The sequence below is a fragment of the Triturus cristatus genome, chromosome 2_2 (genome assembly GCF_964204655.1).
Source record: "Triturus cristatus chromosome 2_2, aTriCri1.1, whole genome shotgun sequence".
NCBI classification, from domain to species: domain Eukaryota; kingdom Metazoa; phylum Chordata; class Amphibia; order Caudata; family Salamandridae; genus Triturus; species Triturus cristatus.
This window is the reverse complement of record NC_140582.1, coordinates 753,330,748-753,349,618: the sequence shown is the minus strand read 5'-3', so window position 1 is coordinate 753,349,618 and position 18,871 is coordinate 753,330,748. Positions and strand designations below refer to the sequence as shown.

Below are 18,871 nucleotides of genomic sequence, written 5' to 3'. Positions count from 1 at the left end.
GGTCTATATGCTATATAATGTTTGTGTCCTGGCTTTTTGATGATATAAAATCAATAAAGAAAATTTAAAAAAAGAGTTGGAGGAGTTCCCTGCACCTGGTGGGCGGCCATGCTGATCACACAATTTATACGTCTTTTCTCTTGTTTTCAAGCACTGAAGTGATGGACTCAAAAAAGAAAACATGGGTTCTGAAGGGAATGATGGAGGGAAACTTTTTTCCTTTTAGCAAGAGTTCCTCTTTCAAGCAGGGTCATTAACAGGTGGTGGTGAAAGAATATGGGTATTTATTTCTCTAAATCTATCCACACAACTATTTATGTGGAATTTATGCATTTTATTTTCCTAAGCAATGGCTAGCATTTCAAATTTCACTTAATAGGACGCCCATCTTCTTTCATCATCAGTACTTTCTTAATCCCACATACCCTATTTTTCAGCCAAAGATCATTTCATACCCTTATATACTTATACTTACAGTTCAGTTGAGTCCTTACTATTGTACACAGAGCTCAGCAGGTCAACACACAAAACCTCCACCAGGAGACCTCAATATCTCGGAACAGACTTTCTATTCTCTTCTTTTTAGGGCTACAATCCTCACAATGTCTTCTGTCCCGAGACTCTAAGCTGAGGAATGATGGGAGAGGAGCAGAAGCGAGGTCTGCAGTAGGCTTGTCTATTGCCATATAAAAGGATAGCAACACATCCTTGGTCTGGAAAATGCACGTCTTTATTTGAGGTCTCCACAAAGAATTAAGCCTTATGCTGCATTTCACATGACGTTATGCTCACGTTTTTCAAAGTAAAGTTAACCAACCAGTCAGCACAGAACAAGGATTAGTGTTTTACAGTTACTTTTTTGTATGCAATGTTTTCCTTCATGTTCCCAGTGTTACAATTCCCTCTTTGACTCGGGTTAAACCACAGTCACAAAATCAAAGAGGTTGGCCTTATTGAAATCCTCTTTAAAGAAGTAGCAAAAAGGGTCGAGGAGAAAACAATCAATTCAAGGTGGAAGCAAGGATGGGGGAGGCAAGACACCGTCCAAAAATACACCGCATTTATTCTAAACAGACAACCGCTGCTAAGGGCTATGGATGCCCTGGCGTGTTCCCTTCCTTCCAAACACAAGCCCCTCCCTCTTCAAGGCAGCATCTGCCACCGCGGGTCACTGCTTTGCATCCTCTTTATTAACTCGGTAACCTCTTAAACCTAAAGCGGCAAATGAGATAATTAGCTTGCTGCTGATCCAATTAAACAGTGCGCTGCAACACTTACACGGGACTGACACACACGGCTCAAACTGAAAGTTGTCCAGACACCGACTAGCGATCACGAATTCCGAAAACGAACCACATTCTCCTGCCACAAAGTCTTAAATAGAAAGAACCGATGATGGACGGAATGCTGAAAAAAATCAAACATTCACCCCCAGTCACAGACCCTAGTAAAATCCATTGTTTTTTTTTTTGCTCCTCTTGCCATTCCAGTTTGAACCCAGCCATAAGCAAATCAGTCCTGACCCTGTGCCCATGGGAACACTCCAGCCCAAACTGCCAGGCCAGGTGCCCCTGGACCAGAAACAAGCATCCTGGGACCAGTTTTGGGGTATCACCCCTCATCAGCCAGGCTAGTTTGAATGCGATGGCACTGCGACACCCTTAATGCTGATTGACAATACAATACACTATGTATTCCATTAAAAATTGCGTGTCAACCCCTTTCTGATATGATTATCCCTGCTACATTAAAATAGAAGGTTCATTACCATTGGTCTTCAACCTATTCACTGCTCAGTATAATGACCCTTCATTTATGGGGGACACGGAGCTGGGCTCAAAAGAGTTTTTAACAGACGATTATGCTCACAACATAATATTTTGGTGAATATAGTGTTAGCTTTTTGACAACACTCAAGGGGGTGTGTAGTATATGAGGGAGAGCTGGGTGACTCCCACTAGCCTGTGCCAAGCGTATGACGTATTAGCTACGTCTGCTCGTGAAAAGGTGGAGCTCAGAGACGCCAGAATGGCTATTTAGACCATGTTGGCCATAAAATCAGTAACATTCGGATCTCGATGAAGACGGTAAAAGGTACTAGGACGGGCGGTCTGTCATGACAAAGTACGTTTTTGGTCGGGAGACGACTGCATCTGGAAGACTTGCCTGATTTTGCAGGAAACTACGATTTCGGGTGTTGGGCAAATAGTAAAACACTAACTTTTTGGGGGGAATTATAAGACAAATAATATTTATCTCTGCAGTGAGTGACTACAGGCACCACCCCATCTCAAGATCCATGTCGCCCTCAGTTAGTGCAATTAAAGTAGGTGATACACTTGTTAGACACTTTTGGGTCTCTATATCCATTCACTTATTTCTTTCACAGCAAGCCTTGGTATACGATGCACAAGTGTTTGTATTGCACATTTCCTGCCTGATTGCTAGCATCACAAAGTCTTTCTAACAGTGGGAGAAAAGAATGGCATGGTCTGCTTTAAATGGAAGGACGAATGTGTCTGTTTTCCACATGTACGCATACATCGTGCAGTGTACCATGCTCAAGCAGGCTGAGCACCCTTAAATGATTTTAACGATGAACAAAATTTTTTCACTAGTGGATGCCAGGAATAATACTTTGGCATGGTATACGTCATGTGGTAGGAAAATAATGCTTGTTCCCCGCATGCTGAAATGGTGCAAAAAACTGTTCAAAGATGATGAGGATAATCGCACAACGCGCAGCGCGGTTTCTGCACAAATTCCTTCGGGAACTATTAGCTAACATATTTGTCTACATGTCTTTTTCATTATATTCACTCTAGAAATAACAAGAAGGTTGGTGAAAATTATAAGCTACGAATTACTCAACACCATTTAGTCTTAGCGCACATGCGTCTGCTGACTAGGGTCTCTGCTGTAATCAGGCGTCGTAGCACACCCGAGATGCATTAGGTGTCTTGGGTGGGAACCCAGTGATGAAGAATGCAACCAACTAGGTTGGTGGGTGAGGGTTCTTTTAAAAAAACCTAATGATTTTTCTGGATACACAAGTGAAAGGCATTCGTGATGGCATAATAAGATGGTAGCAAGCTAGTTTTCATTTGTTTGCTACACTGATAAGGGGAAGAGAAGTGGGCATATCTCATCTCCTCACTCTCCTATTTTGTTTACCTTGACCCCAAACAGCGCCCATCACTCCACCTTCCATGTAGACAAAGACTTAGAATCTTACCTGACGCAAACCTGCCTCCAGGTGTCGCTGTTGTGCCTGCAAAACAACAGTGTAAAGTAAGAAAGAAGAAGCACCACTGCCTTTTATTCATTAAAATGTCATTGGAATATCAAGATTAATAGTATACCACATGATAAACAACTCCTGAATATTCACAGTGAAACATCATCACCCTCACTAGTGAGAGCAAAGCTATTGCCAAGGCGACAACCGGACTCGGGCACGCCGCACTTATGGCAGACATGCCGGTCCTCGCCACTTTTTGGGGAGGACAGGGTTGGTGGCGGCCGACGGTGTCGAGGCCAGCACCAGCCCAGATTGTTTGTGCCCCTTAGGGGTTTAACCGGGGGGAGCATGAACCGTATGCACTCCCCAAATAAAAGAGGGGGTGGAGTGGCAGGACGGTCTTTTTCCCTCTCCACTCCACCACAACGGAAGCTATGCTCCAACAGGAAGCAAATATTACCCAACAACCATACCCTTAATGTAGAAGTTTGTTAATGAATGCTTTTTTTGTGTTTTAGGAGGTTATCAACAGTATTCTTTCAATTGTCAATCTGTTTTCAGGAATTTTATCTTTCAGGGCCAACAATTATCCTTATAATCTGTCGGTTACACAACAAAGATATTTTCTTCCACAGTGCGTCACTGTCGTATTTTATGTGATTGTATCCTTGGTCTGCGGTAAGGTCATGATTGGTAGGGCATTTTACAGGCCTTAGAAGGCATCACCAATGTCAATAGGGGGGGGGGGGGGGGGGGGGGAAGACAGTGTTCTCTCATAGAACTACAGGGGGTGTTTTACGGCCGGTAGGCTGAAGGGTGCAGGGGGAGAGAAGCTCCGCTTCCGGTAGGCCTTTGGCCCAATTCCTGCAGAGGCGCCAAATTTTGCATAACAGCACAGCCCCTGGGCGGTAGTATTGAGGGCGTAGGCTGGAGGGTGCGGGGGGTAAAGAAGTTCCACTTCCGGCAGGCCTTTGGGCCAATCCCCGCACAGGTGCATGGGCTCCAAGTTGGGCTTAACAGCATAGCCCCTGGGAGGTAGTATTGAGGGCGAAGGGGGTGCCCGAAGGCGGTAACCTTCTGGTCAACCGGGCCTCCTGCGCAAGGTCATTCCGGTAGGAGGGGTGGATCTAGCACGTAGTTGGACCAGTCATGACCTTGTTCGTAGGCTCAATTCGGGATACACAAAAAATGATAAATATAATAAATCAGTTAGGTTGGGAATGGCTCTGTATTAGATAAATGTTAAGGTAAGCCATTACCATATTAAATAATGTAAATACATTGTAAAAACTGGCATATGAATGCCCTGGACTGATGGTGGATTTTCTGCGTATTATAAAGATGCAATGTTCTTTTTAAAATGTTGTTTTGTATTAATAAAATACAGCCGGGGCTTCCGACCCCTAATCCAAAGACAATTGTATGGATGGATATCAATCTATGCCTGTGCGGGGGAGGGGGTGGGTGGGAGGGTAAGGTGTGTGGTTCCCATGGGCTCATGGTTGGGAGGGGACGTTTTACATGCAGGGCAGGGACTCCAATACCTGGCCATACGCAACAGCAGCGTGGACAAAGGTTAAAGGTGGGAGCCAGGGATGTGTATGAAACGTGAGGTTTTATTTTAATTCTTAGCAGACACGTTTTGAGTACAAAGTAGGCTGGAATGATAAAATGTGGTGGTTCCAGTGCAGAAATGATTACCACAAAGGGTCGGGCTGGACCGAGTGGGGTGAGGATAGGCCAGATTTTAACGAGCCCCCGCGCCAGGCCTACCCTCATGAAGAATGAGGGACCCAACGAGAACTCAGTCTGTCTCTTCTCAATGTTGCCTGCGTTTGCGCCGGCAATGTGTACGTCCACGGCACATACTTTTCAAAGGCAAAATACACTATTACACGCCGAGCGCAGTTACCACAGCTGATCCCGTTTCAAACCCAAACCCCTCTCGAGAAGAGCGCAGCAGCCCACCCACTCTCTAAGGCTAAGGACTTCAAGGAACCCGAAGTTCACCAAGCTGCTGGGCACCTGATTAAAGTGAGGAGGTCCCTTGGAACGGCCTGAAGCCATCTTTGCATGAATATTACCACACGATAAATGCCACCGAGCGCCTCCTTGCGGCAGACAGTGCAAGTGACCTTTGCACTGGGTTCGAACCAATTCCGAACGCTTCAGAATTATGAGAACCAATGTTCAACGAAGCTTTGCGGACCAATCAGCTAATCCAGTCTTAATCAGTTTGTGGAATCAAGCGGACAAAGAAACTGTAAAGTACAAATTAAAGAACGTTTATGCCAAAAAGTAAACACCCGAGCCCCTCCGCGCCTTGCCGGCTAGACCATCTCTCCTGGAATCTGATCGCCCGTTCATATATCAGCATTCCTGAGAAATGAACAGGCGACGATTACTCCAAATATCTCATATCTTCCTTAATAAAACAGCAGCAATGTTATTACAATGTATCGGTTAACTTTAAAAATAAGATGGTCTTCATATTTAGCCTTTTGGGTCTATGACTAACACTCATAAAATCATCAATTTCTTCAGGTGGATTCACATTTTCGTTAAACACTCGGACACCTCCCCCTCACCCCCCTGCACGTCATCCATATGTATATGCTGAGCCATACTAACACAATTATACATTTTACCATCTGATGTTTTCACAACATTACGAAACAACTTGAAAATCTTTGAATGGCAGGCAAATGTAGAGCTTGGCAGGGTACCAGGGAAAGCGCGCACCTTATCCCAATCACCTACCGAATCCACCTGTTCTTCAACACATCTTGTTATAGGACCTCTCCTCTTCCGGTCAGCTACAGCTTCTGTTTTTTTTTCCTTTCCAGTGATTATCACACAAAAAAGTGAAAGCCTTACTTCCTTCCCATCCGCGGAGGAACTTTCCCAAAATAACTCAGATGTAGATTCTCCTGTGATCTCAAGCAGAGTGAGTCTATTGACGATCACCCTTTCATGCCTCTCCTGCTTCCTAGCTAAACTTGAAGCCTTTGCCCCTTGTAAACCCTCCTTCAGAGTTCTACTCAACCGCTCCACAACACCATTATTTCCTGATGACAAAGGGAACCCTTCTTGTGCGAAATGTCATGTTTTCCCCCCAAAATTCCTCGCAACACAACCATTGGTGCCCTCTCAAATGCAGTACTCAAAAAACGTATGGCACTCTTGGAACTGATAACACTGAATAATGGGCCAACTGGAAAACAAATAAACTCCAGTAAATATGGCGTGGAATGTTCCCCTGTTAAATGTTCTACAATATTAATGCCCACTTCTCGCCACATAACATCCAAAGATGATCTAACCTGCACTAGAGGAACTCTGGTCTTCAAACTGTCACCGTTTCTACCTTCAAAGCATTCTGTAACTACTCTCTCTGCAAATCCATTACTGGCCACCAGAAATCAGCTCAAAATCCTTCTATAGTCTTCAGAATTCCCAAGTGTCCAATTTTCACTAATTCAATCACTCTGACATAAAGACATTGAAACAACCAACCTCAAGCCTCTAAATAACCGGTCATGGACTGACAACTCAGTGCAGACCAGGCATAAGATTTCCATGAATTCTTAAATTTCTGTTTACCATACTTTCCAGACATCAACCATTCCACTACCCAGGCATTACGTGGATTTTTATATTAGTTCCTTTGTTGTACTATGAGAGTGAGTTGGATATATATTCGGGCAGGAGAGGGCTTACGGAAGATGTCCTATAGAACCGTTCTATTCCTTGAGCGTTGGTCCTCCACCTCTAGCTGGTGGCTCCTTTCCCACGCACAGACTTACCTTATGGATCTAGTTAGCAATTTGGCCCTTCGTTGGCTCCTGGATAGGCCCTGTGTGCTGAGGTGTTTGGACAGGATGGCTGAATGCCTCAGTCCTTGGCGGTGTTGGCATCTTGTTCTATTGTGTTTTGCATTTCCTTTACTCTTCACAGCCGAGAGTACGTAGCTGTGGAGTAGTATGTTTGGCACGGGGGGGCGCTTCCATTTTTATGGGGGCAGATGACTAGGGTCCCCCCCAGGTGTTCTTTTCTTTTCCTGGCCCACTACTCACTACATCACAAGTTCAATTGCTCACATGGAACATGCAGGCCCTTTCTTCCCCCTCTAAATGTTATAATGGCTTATTTGAAACGTAGAGAAGTATACACTGCATTCCTCCAGGAGACCTAACTTAAAGAGTTTGAGGGCCGAGCCCTCCAGGGGATGTTGGCGGGGTCAACTTCAAGCTACGTGGACCAGCCATCGTTCTCATTGAACTGGCCCCTCTACTCCTTGCCTAGTGTACCTACCTGGCACTTCGACCCCACACTGCTCGATGATCAGGTCTTTCGGGTCTTGTGGGTGAGCGCATCTCACAATACTGGCACGACAATGCTTGCTTGGCTTTGTCGGTGGGAGTGGTATGGGAGGCCATAAAGGTGGTAATCCGGGGACACTGCATCACCAGTAAAGACCAACTGCTCTCGGATATCAAATGGCAGGAGTTGATGCTGGATGGCCTGGCCTGTGGGTTGGAGGGGGCGTATTCTTGAGAAGCAGGAGAAGCTGTTAAAACTGGTTGAATGCCTACAATGCGTTCATCAAAGCTTATGCATCCAGTGCCCAAGCAGAGAGCCCTAAATCAGGCAGGATGCTTGCATGGCTTTTACACGGCGACAAGGGCAGTCACACCATTCTCCAGCTGTGAGAGTCCTCGGGACGAGATGCTTTTACGGAGGAGGAAATGAATACGTTGTTTCTCCAACATTATCGGGATCTGTATTCCTCGAGTGTAGAGAAGTGGATATGTTTAATTACATTGCAGATGCTTCCCCAGTGTCTCTTGAGTCTGCTGTGGCAGATCAACTGGGTGCGGATGTTATGGATCAGGAGTTATGGAGGGGCAATAAAGGAAATAGTGAGGGGTAAGGTGACTGGCCTCGATGGCTTACAGATAAAGTTCTACACAGCACATGCTTCGGACCTTGTCCCTAGACTTGTGGCCCTCTTCAAAAACTCTCAGCAGCTTGATCTGCTTCCATCCTCACTGCGGGAGGCCACGATTGTGTGATTTCCGAAGAAGAATATAGACCCTCTCCTTCTCGATTCTTACTGCCCCCTCTCTATGCTTAATGCCAATTGTAAGATTTTGAGTAAGATATTAGCGACCAGTTTGCTACCCAATATGTGCTCCCTGATTCACTCATACCAAGCTCGCTGTATCCCCATGCGCATCACTATGCCTAATATTCGGCAATTATTCATGGCCTTAGAACAGCAGAAAAAATTGCCGGCAAAGGCGCAGGTCATCTCAGTGGATATTATGAAGGCATTTGGCTCGCTCCGTTGGGAGTTTCTCTATGCTACAGAGTTTGACATGGGTCTGAGATTACCCTTAGTTAAGTGGACAAAGCGTCTTTACCCAAGCCCCTTAGCTAGGTTCCATACTGGTTCCCTGATCTCGAAGACCTTTGTGGTTGAAAGGGGCACCACTGAGAGTTTTCCCTTATCCACGCTGCTGTTTGCTTTGTCAATGGAACCATTTGTCTGCGCAGTTCGCCAGGGCCTTCATTACCACCGGTTATACCTTAAGCCTGATTGCACATATCTTTCTTTGTATGCGGATGATATGTTGCTGTATTTCAGGGGGGAGGACACTAACCTCAGGGGAGCTGTTTTGGCCTTGTCAAAGTTTGGTGGTTATTCAGGACTGGCAGTTAACTGGGATAAATCATGTAGCTATTTCCTTCGGGGAGAGATGGTTGAACACAGAGCTGTTCCCATACCCCGACGCTTCAGTGTGAGCATCACACGGTTTGGTATCTGGGAGTAGTCTTCTACCGCTAGCCGGAATTGTAGTACAAGGGAAACCCTGTCTAGCGCTCACTGGTTTGCAGCGCTCGGTTGCCTTCTGGACTAAGTTGCCACTGTCGGAGAGTGGATGGGTGGCTGTCTCAAAAAAAATTATTCTGACCCGCCTCCTTTATTTGTTTGCGGCCTTCCTGTTGGAGCTGCCCTGGAATTATTTTCAGGAGCTGGATGGCTTGTTACTGTAGCTATACCGGGGCGCGTCTTGTTGCCACATAGCACTTTGGAAACTGCCTGCAGTGACAGAGAGGGGCATGGTGGCACCAGATCTAGGGTTGTATTATTTGGCGGCACAGATCCAGTGGGTGGCTACCTGGCAGTCCTCTCTGTGAGAGGGCGTAGGTACCCATGAGGGTGGCTCTCAGTCTAAGGATCTGCTAACTGGTATCCTGTTAAAGCCAACGCTAGCATTTGGGCAAGACCTCTGCGACAAACCTGTACTAAGATCCCATATACCTGTGAGCTCCCATTTCTAGTGGCTCGATGCTGGGAGCGACCAATTGGGGGGGGGGAGGGAGGAGGATGTTTTGAACCACATGAGTGGCAGTCGGCCAGGATTATTGTCCTAGGGGAGCTCTTTGCAGGAGGTGAATTGTCCCCTTTTTCAGACCTCCGGGAGTCGCATGACCTTCCAGTGGGTCATTTTATTTACTTAATGATGCCTTGACTAGCAAAATACGTGAGTGATAGGGTTCTGGAGTGGAGAAGCCTCTGGAACACGAGTGTTTACATCATTGATTCCTTATTATCGGTCGGACCAAAACGGTTTCCTGTAGTGTCAGCTCTCACAGCCCTCCGGATTGCAATAGGACCTGGGGGTGCCTATAAACGTCTTGTCATGGAGGAAGGCCCTGGAATCTGGCCCTAGAGTGTTCAGAAACAGCCGCTTCAAACGTATCCAATTCTACAATTTACACTTGGCCTATTTGACTCCCCGGTGCGCACACACCATGCTCCCTGCTGTGACCTCGGAATGTCCTCTATGTGCGGCGGAGGATGCGGTCTTCTTCCAAATGGTCTGGTCCTGCCCACTATTGCTACCTTACTGGACGGCAGTCCATGGCCCCACAAACCACCTGGAGGACCGAGATTTCTCAATTAGTATCCAATTATGCCTTTTGGGCCTACATGAGTGAACTGCAGCTAGGAAAACTAGTGACAGGTTTCTGGACTTGGCTTTGACCCTTGCTTGCAGACAATTGATCGAGTTGGAAATCCGTCTGAGGTCCTGATGTGTACAGGTGCTGGTAGTGAAATGGGTGGACTGTTAAAGAGAAGCAATTTATAACGAGGCAGCTAGAGGAGTGAGGAGAGTGCAGATTCTACCCGCGTGGGATACTATACTGTTCGCATGTCCCCGTGTGGACTGAGGAGGCCCTATTGTTGTAGACTAAACCCTTTCAGGTATCCCTTTGCCAGCCTCTGAGTTGCGGGCACTGTGCCAGAACCTGGGAGACACCCTTTAAATGCTCTTGGGTTTTGCTGTATCCTTGTCTTGTTTGTTTCCACTGCTATTGGTCTAATAATTGTGGGGGAGGTGCCCGGGTTTCTTAAGGTTGGAATGCAGCGCTATGAGCTGTTAAGCATGATCCCTATTTTTAGGGACCCTCATGCTCTCCCTACCCTACTGAGTCTCCCTTGTTAGATGCACTTTCACCGATATCACTAACTGCTGTACTTCTAATTTTTTGCTTATTTTTTTTCTTGTACTATGGTTTGTTTTGTAGATTTAAAATATATATTTTTTTAAATGCATCACCCATTCTACCACACCAACCCACTCAGAACCATATCATTGCACACAGTTCTAAATTTGAAAAAGAATAAGTGCCAGTGCCCAAAGCTCTGCTCAGAAGCCCAGGGCCAGTGCAATTAAAACTTCGTAGTCTTGGATACACTTCACGCCTCTTTAAGCCACTCTCTGCCTCTATCTCACTCATGCTTTCTCCCTTTCCATCTTTCGCTTCCTTCGTCCTACCGCTTGGCTTGTTTTTCCCTCTCTTGCTCTAGTCACAGGTCTTACCAGGTAAAATATTATGCCAGTCACCAACAATGAGTGCTGGTGGCTTCCACTGGAAACCACTGGCTGAACTTAAACACAGATTGCATACCTCCTCCTTCCACTGATCCTCACCAACAGCTCCACCTGCCACCTTACCCACAGCTACCCACTGATCATAAATCTTTGCTTCCTTTACTTCATTTCTGAGCTAGATACTAACCTCAAGAGACAATCGGAGGTCCTGCTTTGCACACCTGGCAAATAAGAGATATTAAAAGAAGACCCCTGCAAGGAAAATGAACACTTCCGTATCCTAGCTGAAACACTATCCAAGCCCTATGAAACAAGAATACTCTGCAAAGTTTGTGGTCCGTTCTCAGACTGAACCTCACAAATATCTTCTGAATTTCTTAACTGGCAATTTAACTGCCAAAGCTTCCTCTCCAATGACCAGGTAATTTAACTACGCCCCTCTCAACACATGACACAAAAGTGATGGTTCTTTCTTCCCATTTGAGTTCTTGCAATTGACATCGGTGACCACAAAACCTACTTCTCCTGCAAAAAAAGCCTTCAGAGTCTTGGAGCACATTTAATATCCTTTTTAACTTGTACAAATTCATTGTTACAGACCTCAGTCCATGAAAACTCTACATTTTTCCTCCCCAAGCTCCGAATTTGTTTTTGCAGCTAAACTCCTAAAGAATCTGGAATAATATTCCACCATGCCAAGAAAATACAAGACCTCATAGTTTTTCTGGGGTGTAAAAAAAACAAAACTATAGCATTCAATGAAATGCATTACATCGAACAAGTTGTCAACAAAAGAAAAGATCTTTGCAGGCAGTTCAGAGTGTGGCAGGGTGTGTCGTTTGGGGGAGTGTTTCAGCTGTAAGTCTAGGGCACACACATGTTCTCGCCTCAAGAAGGAGTCTGTACTACAGCCATAGAGGTTGGGTTGGGGGTGGCTGCCAGATATGCCTATGTGATGTTGCGTGGTCCAGCCGGTCCTCAGGGGGAGGCACAGCAGAGCCCACTCCTGCCCTCCTGGGTGTGATCATTATCGTGCGAGGGGGAGCTTACCCACTCAACCATCTCCACCTATCGTTCTAAGTTGCCTTCTGCATTCTCATCTGTTCTAACCATATGTAACCTCTTTACGTCCGCTAGGGCCCATTCCTGCATATCCTGCCTCTATTTGTTTATCAGTGGGAGCATGGATGTAGTCCAATATATCGCTATGCGTCTCCTCACTAGAAAGAGTCCTATGGCAGCAAAGCGTGTGTAGATCTTCATACCGTCTGTACATCTCAAGCATTCCTTGCATCATGTAGGAAAGAGTCTGTATCGATTTGAACCTTGCACTGCTTGCCGCCCCCTTTACTTGTGCGCAAGGTTCTGCTCCACACCCGGTCTGTCAACGCATCTACTAGGTCATCCTCCCACCACTGTCGTGCCCTTATCAGGCCATCGCAGTGATCAATCTTTAGCTCCGCATTCAAGCGAAAGATCATGCCCCTGCTGGAGCCAATGTCCAGGATGAGCCACAGTGTCTGGGATTCCTGAAACGCTGTGGGAAATTCAGGCCAGAGCCTCTGGATTGTTCGGGATATTTTTTAATTTTGTAAAAATGGACCTGGGCTAAGGTCAAAGTGCCTCCTCCCGTCCTCGAAGGAGGTGAAGACACCCCCCGGTACAAGTCCCCCAGTAACTGGCAACCTCCCTCTCTCCACTGACTCACATCCATCACACCGTGTATCTGCTGCAATGTGCCCAGCCACCATACAAGCAATAGTCGGGCATAGGGTTGAAGGCGAATGACTATTTATCCAAGTTCTCACACCTGTGTCACCTGCCTCACAATGTGCAGCCATTCCCTTAAAGTTCGAGAGCTCCCCATAAGCTGTCTCGGGAGATGCGACTCTTCAAATATCCCACGCAGAAGCAGTTTTTCCCATTTCGGGACCTCTCTTCACCAAAGTGCTGTGTATTGGAGATGACCAGCAATGTAGTAAATCAGGGACACCCAGTCCCCCTCGGTCCAGGTCCAGCTGTAAGACATCCAACTTTACCCTGCTACTCTTTATCCCCCATACTAGTGAGATTAGGAGGCTGTTGATCGCTGTAAATGTAGTTTGGGTATGACACGGGACGTGTTTTGCAGTACCTACAGACATCTTGGGGTTTTAGGGCATCTGACTTCTTAATCACACCCACAAGACTTACTTTTAGTTTAGCACCATCAATATCTATATGATGACCCAAATACTAATACAATTTCTTTACCAAAATGACTTCTTTAACTTGTGAGTCAGACCATTTTCATCAAAAACCCTCAACAGTCCCTTCAAAATGTGTACTCAGAAAAGGAAACACCCCAGCCACAGCGCCTTGTGGGCTACACCATCCTTCCTGGAATCGCATCGCCAGTTCTCATCTCAACATTATAAAGACCTGAGCAGGCGATGAGAATTCCATATCACCACCCTGTTTAAAACCAAGTGCCGATTTAAAGGGATTAAGAATAAAACAAACCACAACCTTTTAAAACGTACCTATATGAGAGTTTATCTTTGCTTCAATTTTCCGTGCGGTAAGTATTGGTCCAGCTGACTTTGGTGCAGTCTGGTACAGACCAATAACTTTGCTTCTTGCTCCTAAAATAAAATAAAAACCTTGACATAAATAACTGACATGACTTGTGGGTTTCAACATATGTGTAATTACAGGGTTTATTCTGAAACATTTAGTGCAAATGTGGCAGGCAGGTTAAGTGAAGGATAAATCAACCACAAGTCAAGACCACCCAGGAATCTCAATCCAAAGACAACCATTCTACCACATTAATACAGTTAGTCGAAGAAACTAAAAAAGAAAAAAGATTACAAATCTACATTTGGAGTATTGAAGCCATATACGTTCACCTAGTTGATGCTTTAAAGTTATGTTCTTATGTGCATAAATGTTCTGAAAAAACCCGTACAATAAACACTGCGCAGGCAGGAAGAGTAAGGATCTAAGAGCAGGTTGAGCTGATGTAACTGCAGAACAGCACAGTCAGTGCGGCTGTGCGCAGTGCGCCCAGAGCAGGGCCGAACAGGCTGTGCCGCTCAAGCACGTAGGATAAAGCCTGTTCAAACTACATTTACCCAAGTCATGACATTCTGAGGGGGAAAAAATGTTTTTGAGATGTGTCTGAACTATGTAGGTTAGTTACTAGGCAACATTAATAAGAAAATAAGATTCTCTGAGGGGAAAGTAGCTGAAGGGGCTTTATCATTAAGATACATAATACCAAAGTCTCTTTTTTAGTTCGGATTATTCATTTTTTTAATGCAAAGGCATTCATGTACACTATACCAAGCATTCCTTAAAGTGTGCATGGTGCTTCGTGGGCCTTCGGGGCCTCAGTTTTAACATCCGCTTAAAATACAGCAAAGATTTGTAATTCGAAGATGAATCACGGCGCTATCCGGACTCCAGCTGGCAGCAATCTGTAAAAGCTCGAAATAAACCGGCGTCCTACTGCGGGTCCCACGCTCTACTCCAGTTATATTCTGGTTCTCACCACTCAAGCCTCCTTGTGGGGCGGAAGGGGGTCCTTCCTATGCACATGTGATGGGGTGAGAGACACTTTGTATCCAGCCCCTTAGTATTATCTGTGATAGATTACTGTTCACTGATACCCCCAAGGGGTGGTCCCCTAAGCATCGTAGATTATGATGCCACTCATCTTACTTGCAAGTTAATATTTTCTTCAAAATAGGCCAACACTCCATCTCATAGCTTGGCTCGTTAACTACACGACCCCCCTTTTTTAATGCCCATGTAGGGTGCTTCTCTCGCTTCTGGGTGATTCCACTACATCCATTTTCCATGTACGACTGGGGGATGGACCCGTGCCCTGCCACGCCTCGCCTCACTATGGTTCGTTTCTCTAACATAGGGGCAAGTCAATGCAGCTGTTGCCCACTTTGTTCCATTTCGGACAGAAGAAAAGGCCTAGTAAACCGCTCTCCAGCGAATGTAGTCTGCGCTCGTTGTAACCCTTCTCCAGAACGGGCTCACATCTGAACACTCCCAGAGCGCGAGGAACAAGCCTGCTTTCAGATAGTTACATCTATGATAAGTCAGTATATTAATTCCTTAAATTCTGTTGATTCCCTTGGGAGTATTGTAACACCAAAGGATCTTCAATATGCAACGTATGCCGTTCCCACAATGCACCGCTCATGATCTGAATAATGACCTCAACAACCATATTATGATTTGAATTAAGATAAATCTGAACAAAAGAACACGTATAAGCCTGCATGTACCGTATCTGCTACGCACAGGGAACAGTCGACTCTTATGCCATGTGCAAAAGGAAGCTAGCGTATAGTCCCAGACAGTGCCTTCTTTGTACAACACACAGAGCTTGGGTGTCAGCCACTGATTAGAACCACCGTTATAGGAACGGTTCACAGAATATACTGCACTATTTACAGGGTGCGGCCAAAGGCAACACCCCGCATGTACTATAGACAAGATATGGCTACAACCCATGCAACATGTGCAGTAGATATAGGTTATGGCTGGACACCGTGCCCGGTGTGCATTAGATACAGGGTGAAGGCGGGACCGGCAGCAGTGGGTAGGTCCTTGGACACATTGGGTACTACGCAAACTATATGGGGAAGTTCCTCATATCTTGACCTGCCGGGGATTGATGAAACAGTAGTATATCCCAATTAGGGTAGAACCATTATCACCAGCCATTAGACAGAGTAAGTCATGGTGGCTTAAATCCTAAACATTAATTCATTATTGTTTTCAATTTCACCTTAGTGTAGATAGTTTTTTAACTTTAGGTCCTGACGAATCGCCTCTAGACTTGTAGAATTGCGAAGAAACCTGTTGACCAACCACACGAAAGAGCACCCCACCTAAGACATTAACTTAGCATTGCGCCTTTCCTCTTTATTTTAATCAGGGTAGGAGACCCCACAATTAAAGTTATTTTTGCTGGTACTCCCAACCCTGTTTTAACTCACATAAACATCACACACCACTTATTCATCTACACTCACTAAATCTCTCACCCCCACGGCACCAAACGGCTATTTGGAAAAAGATCTCCGCTAAAGTGCCCCTTATCGGGAGCCCGTCAGGCATTGCAGCGCCGGCCAGACGAGGAGCAGCCCGATGATGAAGCCGGACACCCAACTGGCTGTGTGAGGGCATTATATTCCAAAGAAATGGATTCCCATCTCTGACTCTGTGGCTTACTGTCCTATATATATTGCTGAATTCTAGATCATTCAGGAACAGCACAACTTTAATTTTCATATTGCATTTGGGCAACTGTGCTGGACCTCATGAATAAAAGCCCTTTGTCTCTCTATTTGTGAATACCAGGAAGGAGGAGGGCATCCCATTAGAATATTTTCAATCTCCCCTCCGGATCCTGGCATTTTATGTTTTTCTTTAAAGGGCAAGAGCATGCACACACAAAAAAAAGAAAAATAACCATAGATTTGCATATTCTCCGTGAATTTGCTGCAAAATACAAAAAAAAACTTCTTTGCCCCCTGCACCCCCCCATAAGCACCCATCGCCAAAACCAGGCCTAGGTGGTCTATCTATACCTTGCACCCTTATATGCTTTAAATCAAATAAAAAAACTTTCCCAGATGGGGTGCCAAAGTCCTAAAATTAGCTGCAGCCCCATATTTGCTGATGTGGTGGCAGCCATTCAGATCTTATCTTAAGATATGTTGGCTCTGGGATCCTCTTGGCATGAAATATACAACGTTTTTACCCATCATTTTTAAAAAAACACCTGAACAGATATACATCAGATCAGAAAAAGAGTGCTTTCTGGACTAATATCTATCTTTCTGCCAAATATGGCGTAATCCCCATCAACCATTTTGGCTGTAGCTGTGTCTTATTTTCCTATGGAAAAATAAAGCGAGGTGTGAAACAAGGATGTGTGTTGGCACCATTTCTTTTCTGTCTATATATCAACGAATTGGATTCCTTCCTAAATACTGGGGAGGCAGACGCACCTAGGGTGGGTTCAAGGAACTTTACTGTCCTGCTTCATGCGGATGACTGTCTTATTGTTGAAAACTGGTGTGGACCTACCGAAGTTGTTTAATAGATTTGTTTTATTTATGACCGAATTAGGCCTAAACACAAATACTGCCAAATAATGGTTGTATGGCGTACACATACTAGCCCAAGGTCACACTTCACTAATGGTTAAAAAACTTCTGTGTCCTAACCTTTACCTCTCTATGTATACCTTTTGGTTGCAAAGGTACCTGGTCACACCTAATTGAAGGTACAAAGTCTCACTTTGACCAAATCACAGAGGTTCTTTTTAGATTTGCAGGAAAGCTGGGCGGCCATAAACCATTGGATACTATGATTAATATCTACACTGCACGTTGTTGCTCCGCTGTGATATATGGAGCTGGGGTTTGGAAATATTGTGACACTTCCCACTTACACATTAACGAAAAAGTGTTCCTAAGAAGGCTTTAGTCTGTACCTGATAGAATACCCCTATTTTTCTGTCATATGGAGCTAGAGCTACTGAACTTGGAAGATCGAATTAGGTTAGCCCCGGCATTTAATCTGGTCTAACATGAAACGCCCCTAAACCAGGAAATAATCCACGATTGCTTACACCTTGATAACGCCCATAGGATTCAGTGGCTGAGATATGTCAAAGAGCATTTTGTCTTGCTAGGGAGACCAGATTGCTTCCTCAAGTCACAGGATATTATCACTGTTTCCAGATAGGAGTTAAAACAAGATTTTGCAACTATACGCAAAAGGCGCAGAGGAAGCTTAGCGATGGCAAAGAAAAGGATGCCTGGTTATATCCTATTAGTAACCACAGACTCAATGGAATCCTAGCTTATGTTCTCATTTCAACATCAGAGATTTAATTTGATACGGTTCAGGTTTAGCTCACTTCTTGGTTTCCTACCCCAGCAGTGCATAACTTGAAACTTGCCCCTACGATCACGCAATCCAAGCGACACTTTTTTTTTTTTAAATTATATGTTGCACCCAGGATTGTATTTTAAATCCCATTGCTGAGGATGAATATAAGATGTAGGCCTACAGATTTTTCATATAGAGTGTATTTGTAAGATGGTTTACAAATGTATCTATGCCGCCGTAAGAATGAGGAGTCTAGTGGGGAAGTAAGTATTTGAATCGTGTTTTGTTTGTGGTGATTGAGTATTCCTATTATCTTTTTTTGTTTACATGTACACAGGGCACCTTGTGGTCTTAATTCCTGCAATGGGCTGGTTGGGATGATGGAAATATTGAATTTAAACTCCCTATGTTTACATTTGCTCAATGCACTTTACATCCATAATTGTTGAGTAGGGTTGTTTTAATGATTGAAACACTGTACACCAATGTCTGATGATGCTTTGAGAAGTTGTTTATCACATTGGGTTTTATGCATGAGCTCTTTTATGGTTTAAAACTGAATAAAGATTGACTGACTGAATAGAGAATACATATTTTGGGACCTCCACCCTTTTTCTTAGCCCCCGTTTGACGGATCCCCCCAACACTTTCCAGGAAGGAGCTGAGGTGATGAGACTATTTTTGGGAAAGATTTGTGAAGGTTCATCAATTGGTGCCAAAGTTATGAGCAAACAAAAATTGCTTATCCTGTGCTGTGGAGAGATTGCATCAAAGTAGCTGTCTCTACTCATAACTGAAAAATCTGGTAGCAGAG

At 44.9% G+C, this 18,871-nt stretch overlaps 1 protein-coding gene across 4 annotated transcripts in view; it reads right to left on the bottom strand.

The window, feature by feature from the left end:
- The window catches only part of MTUS1 (microtubule associated scaffold protein 1), a 1,021,263-nt gene that overhangs the window by 396,037 nt on the left and 606,355 nt on the right, over window positions 1–18,871 (bottom strand). For all 4 annotated transcript variants that reach the window (XM_085641999.1, XM_085642001.1, XM_085642000.1 and 1 more), the window contains exons 6-7: window positions 13,671–13,772; window positions 3,236–3,271 (exon numbers count right to left, since the gene is read on the bottom strand). In XM_085641999.1, coding sequence (XP_085498125.1) covers window positions 3,236–3,271; window positions 13,671–13,772 — 138 coding nt within the window. The remainder of the gene's footprint in view (window positions 1–3,235; window positions 3,272–13,670; window positions 13,773–18,871) is intronic.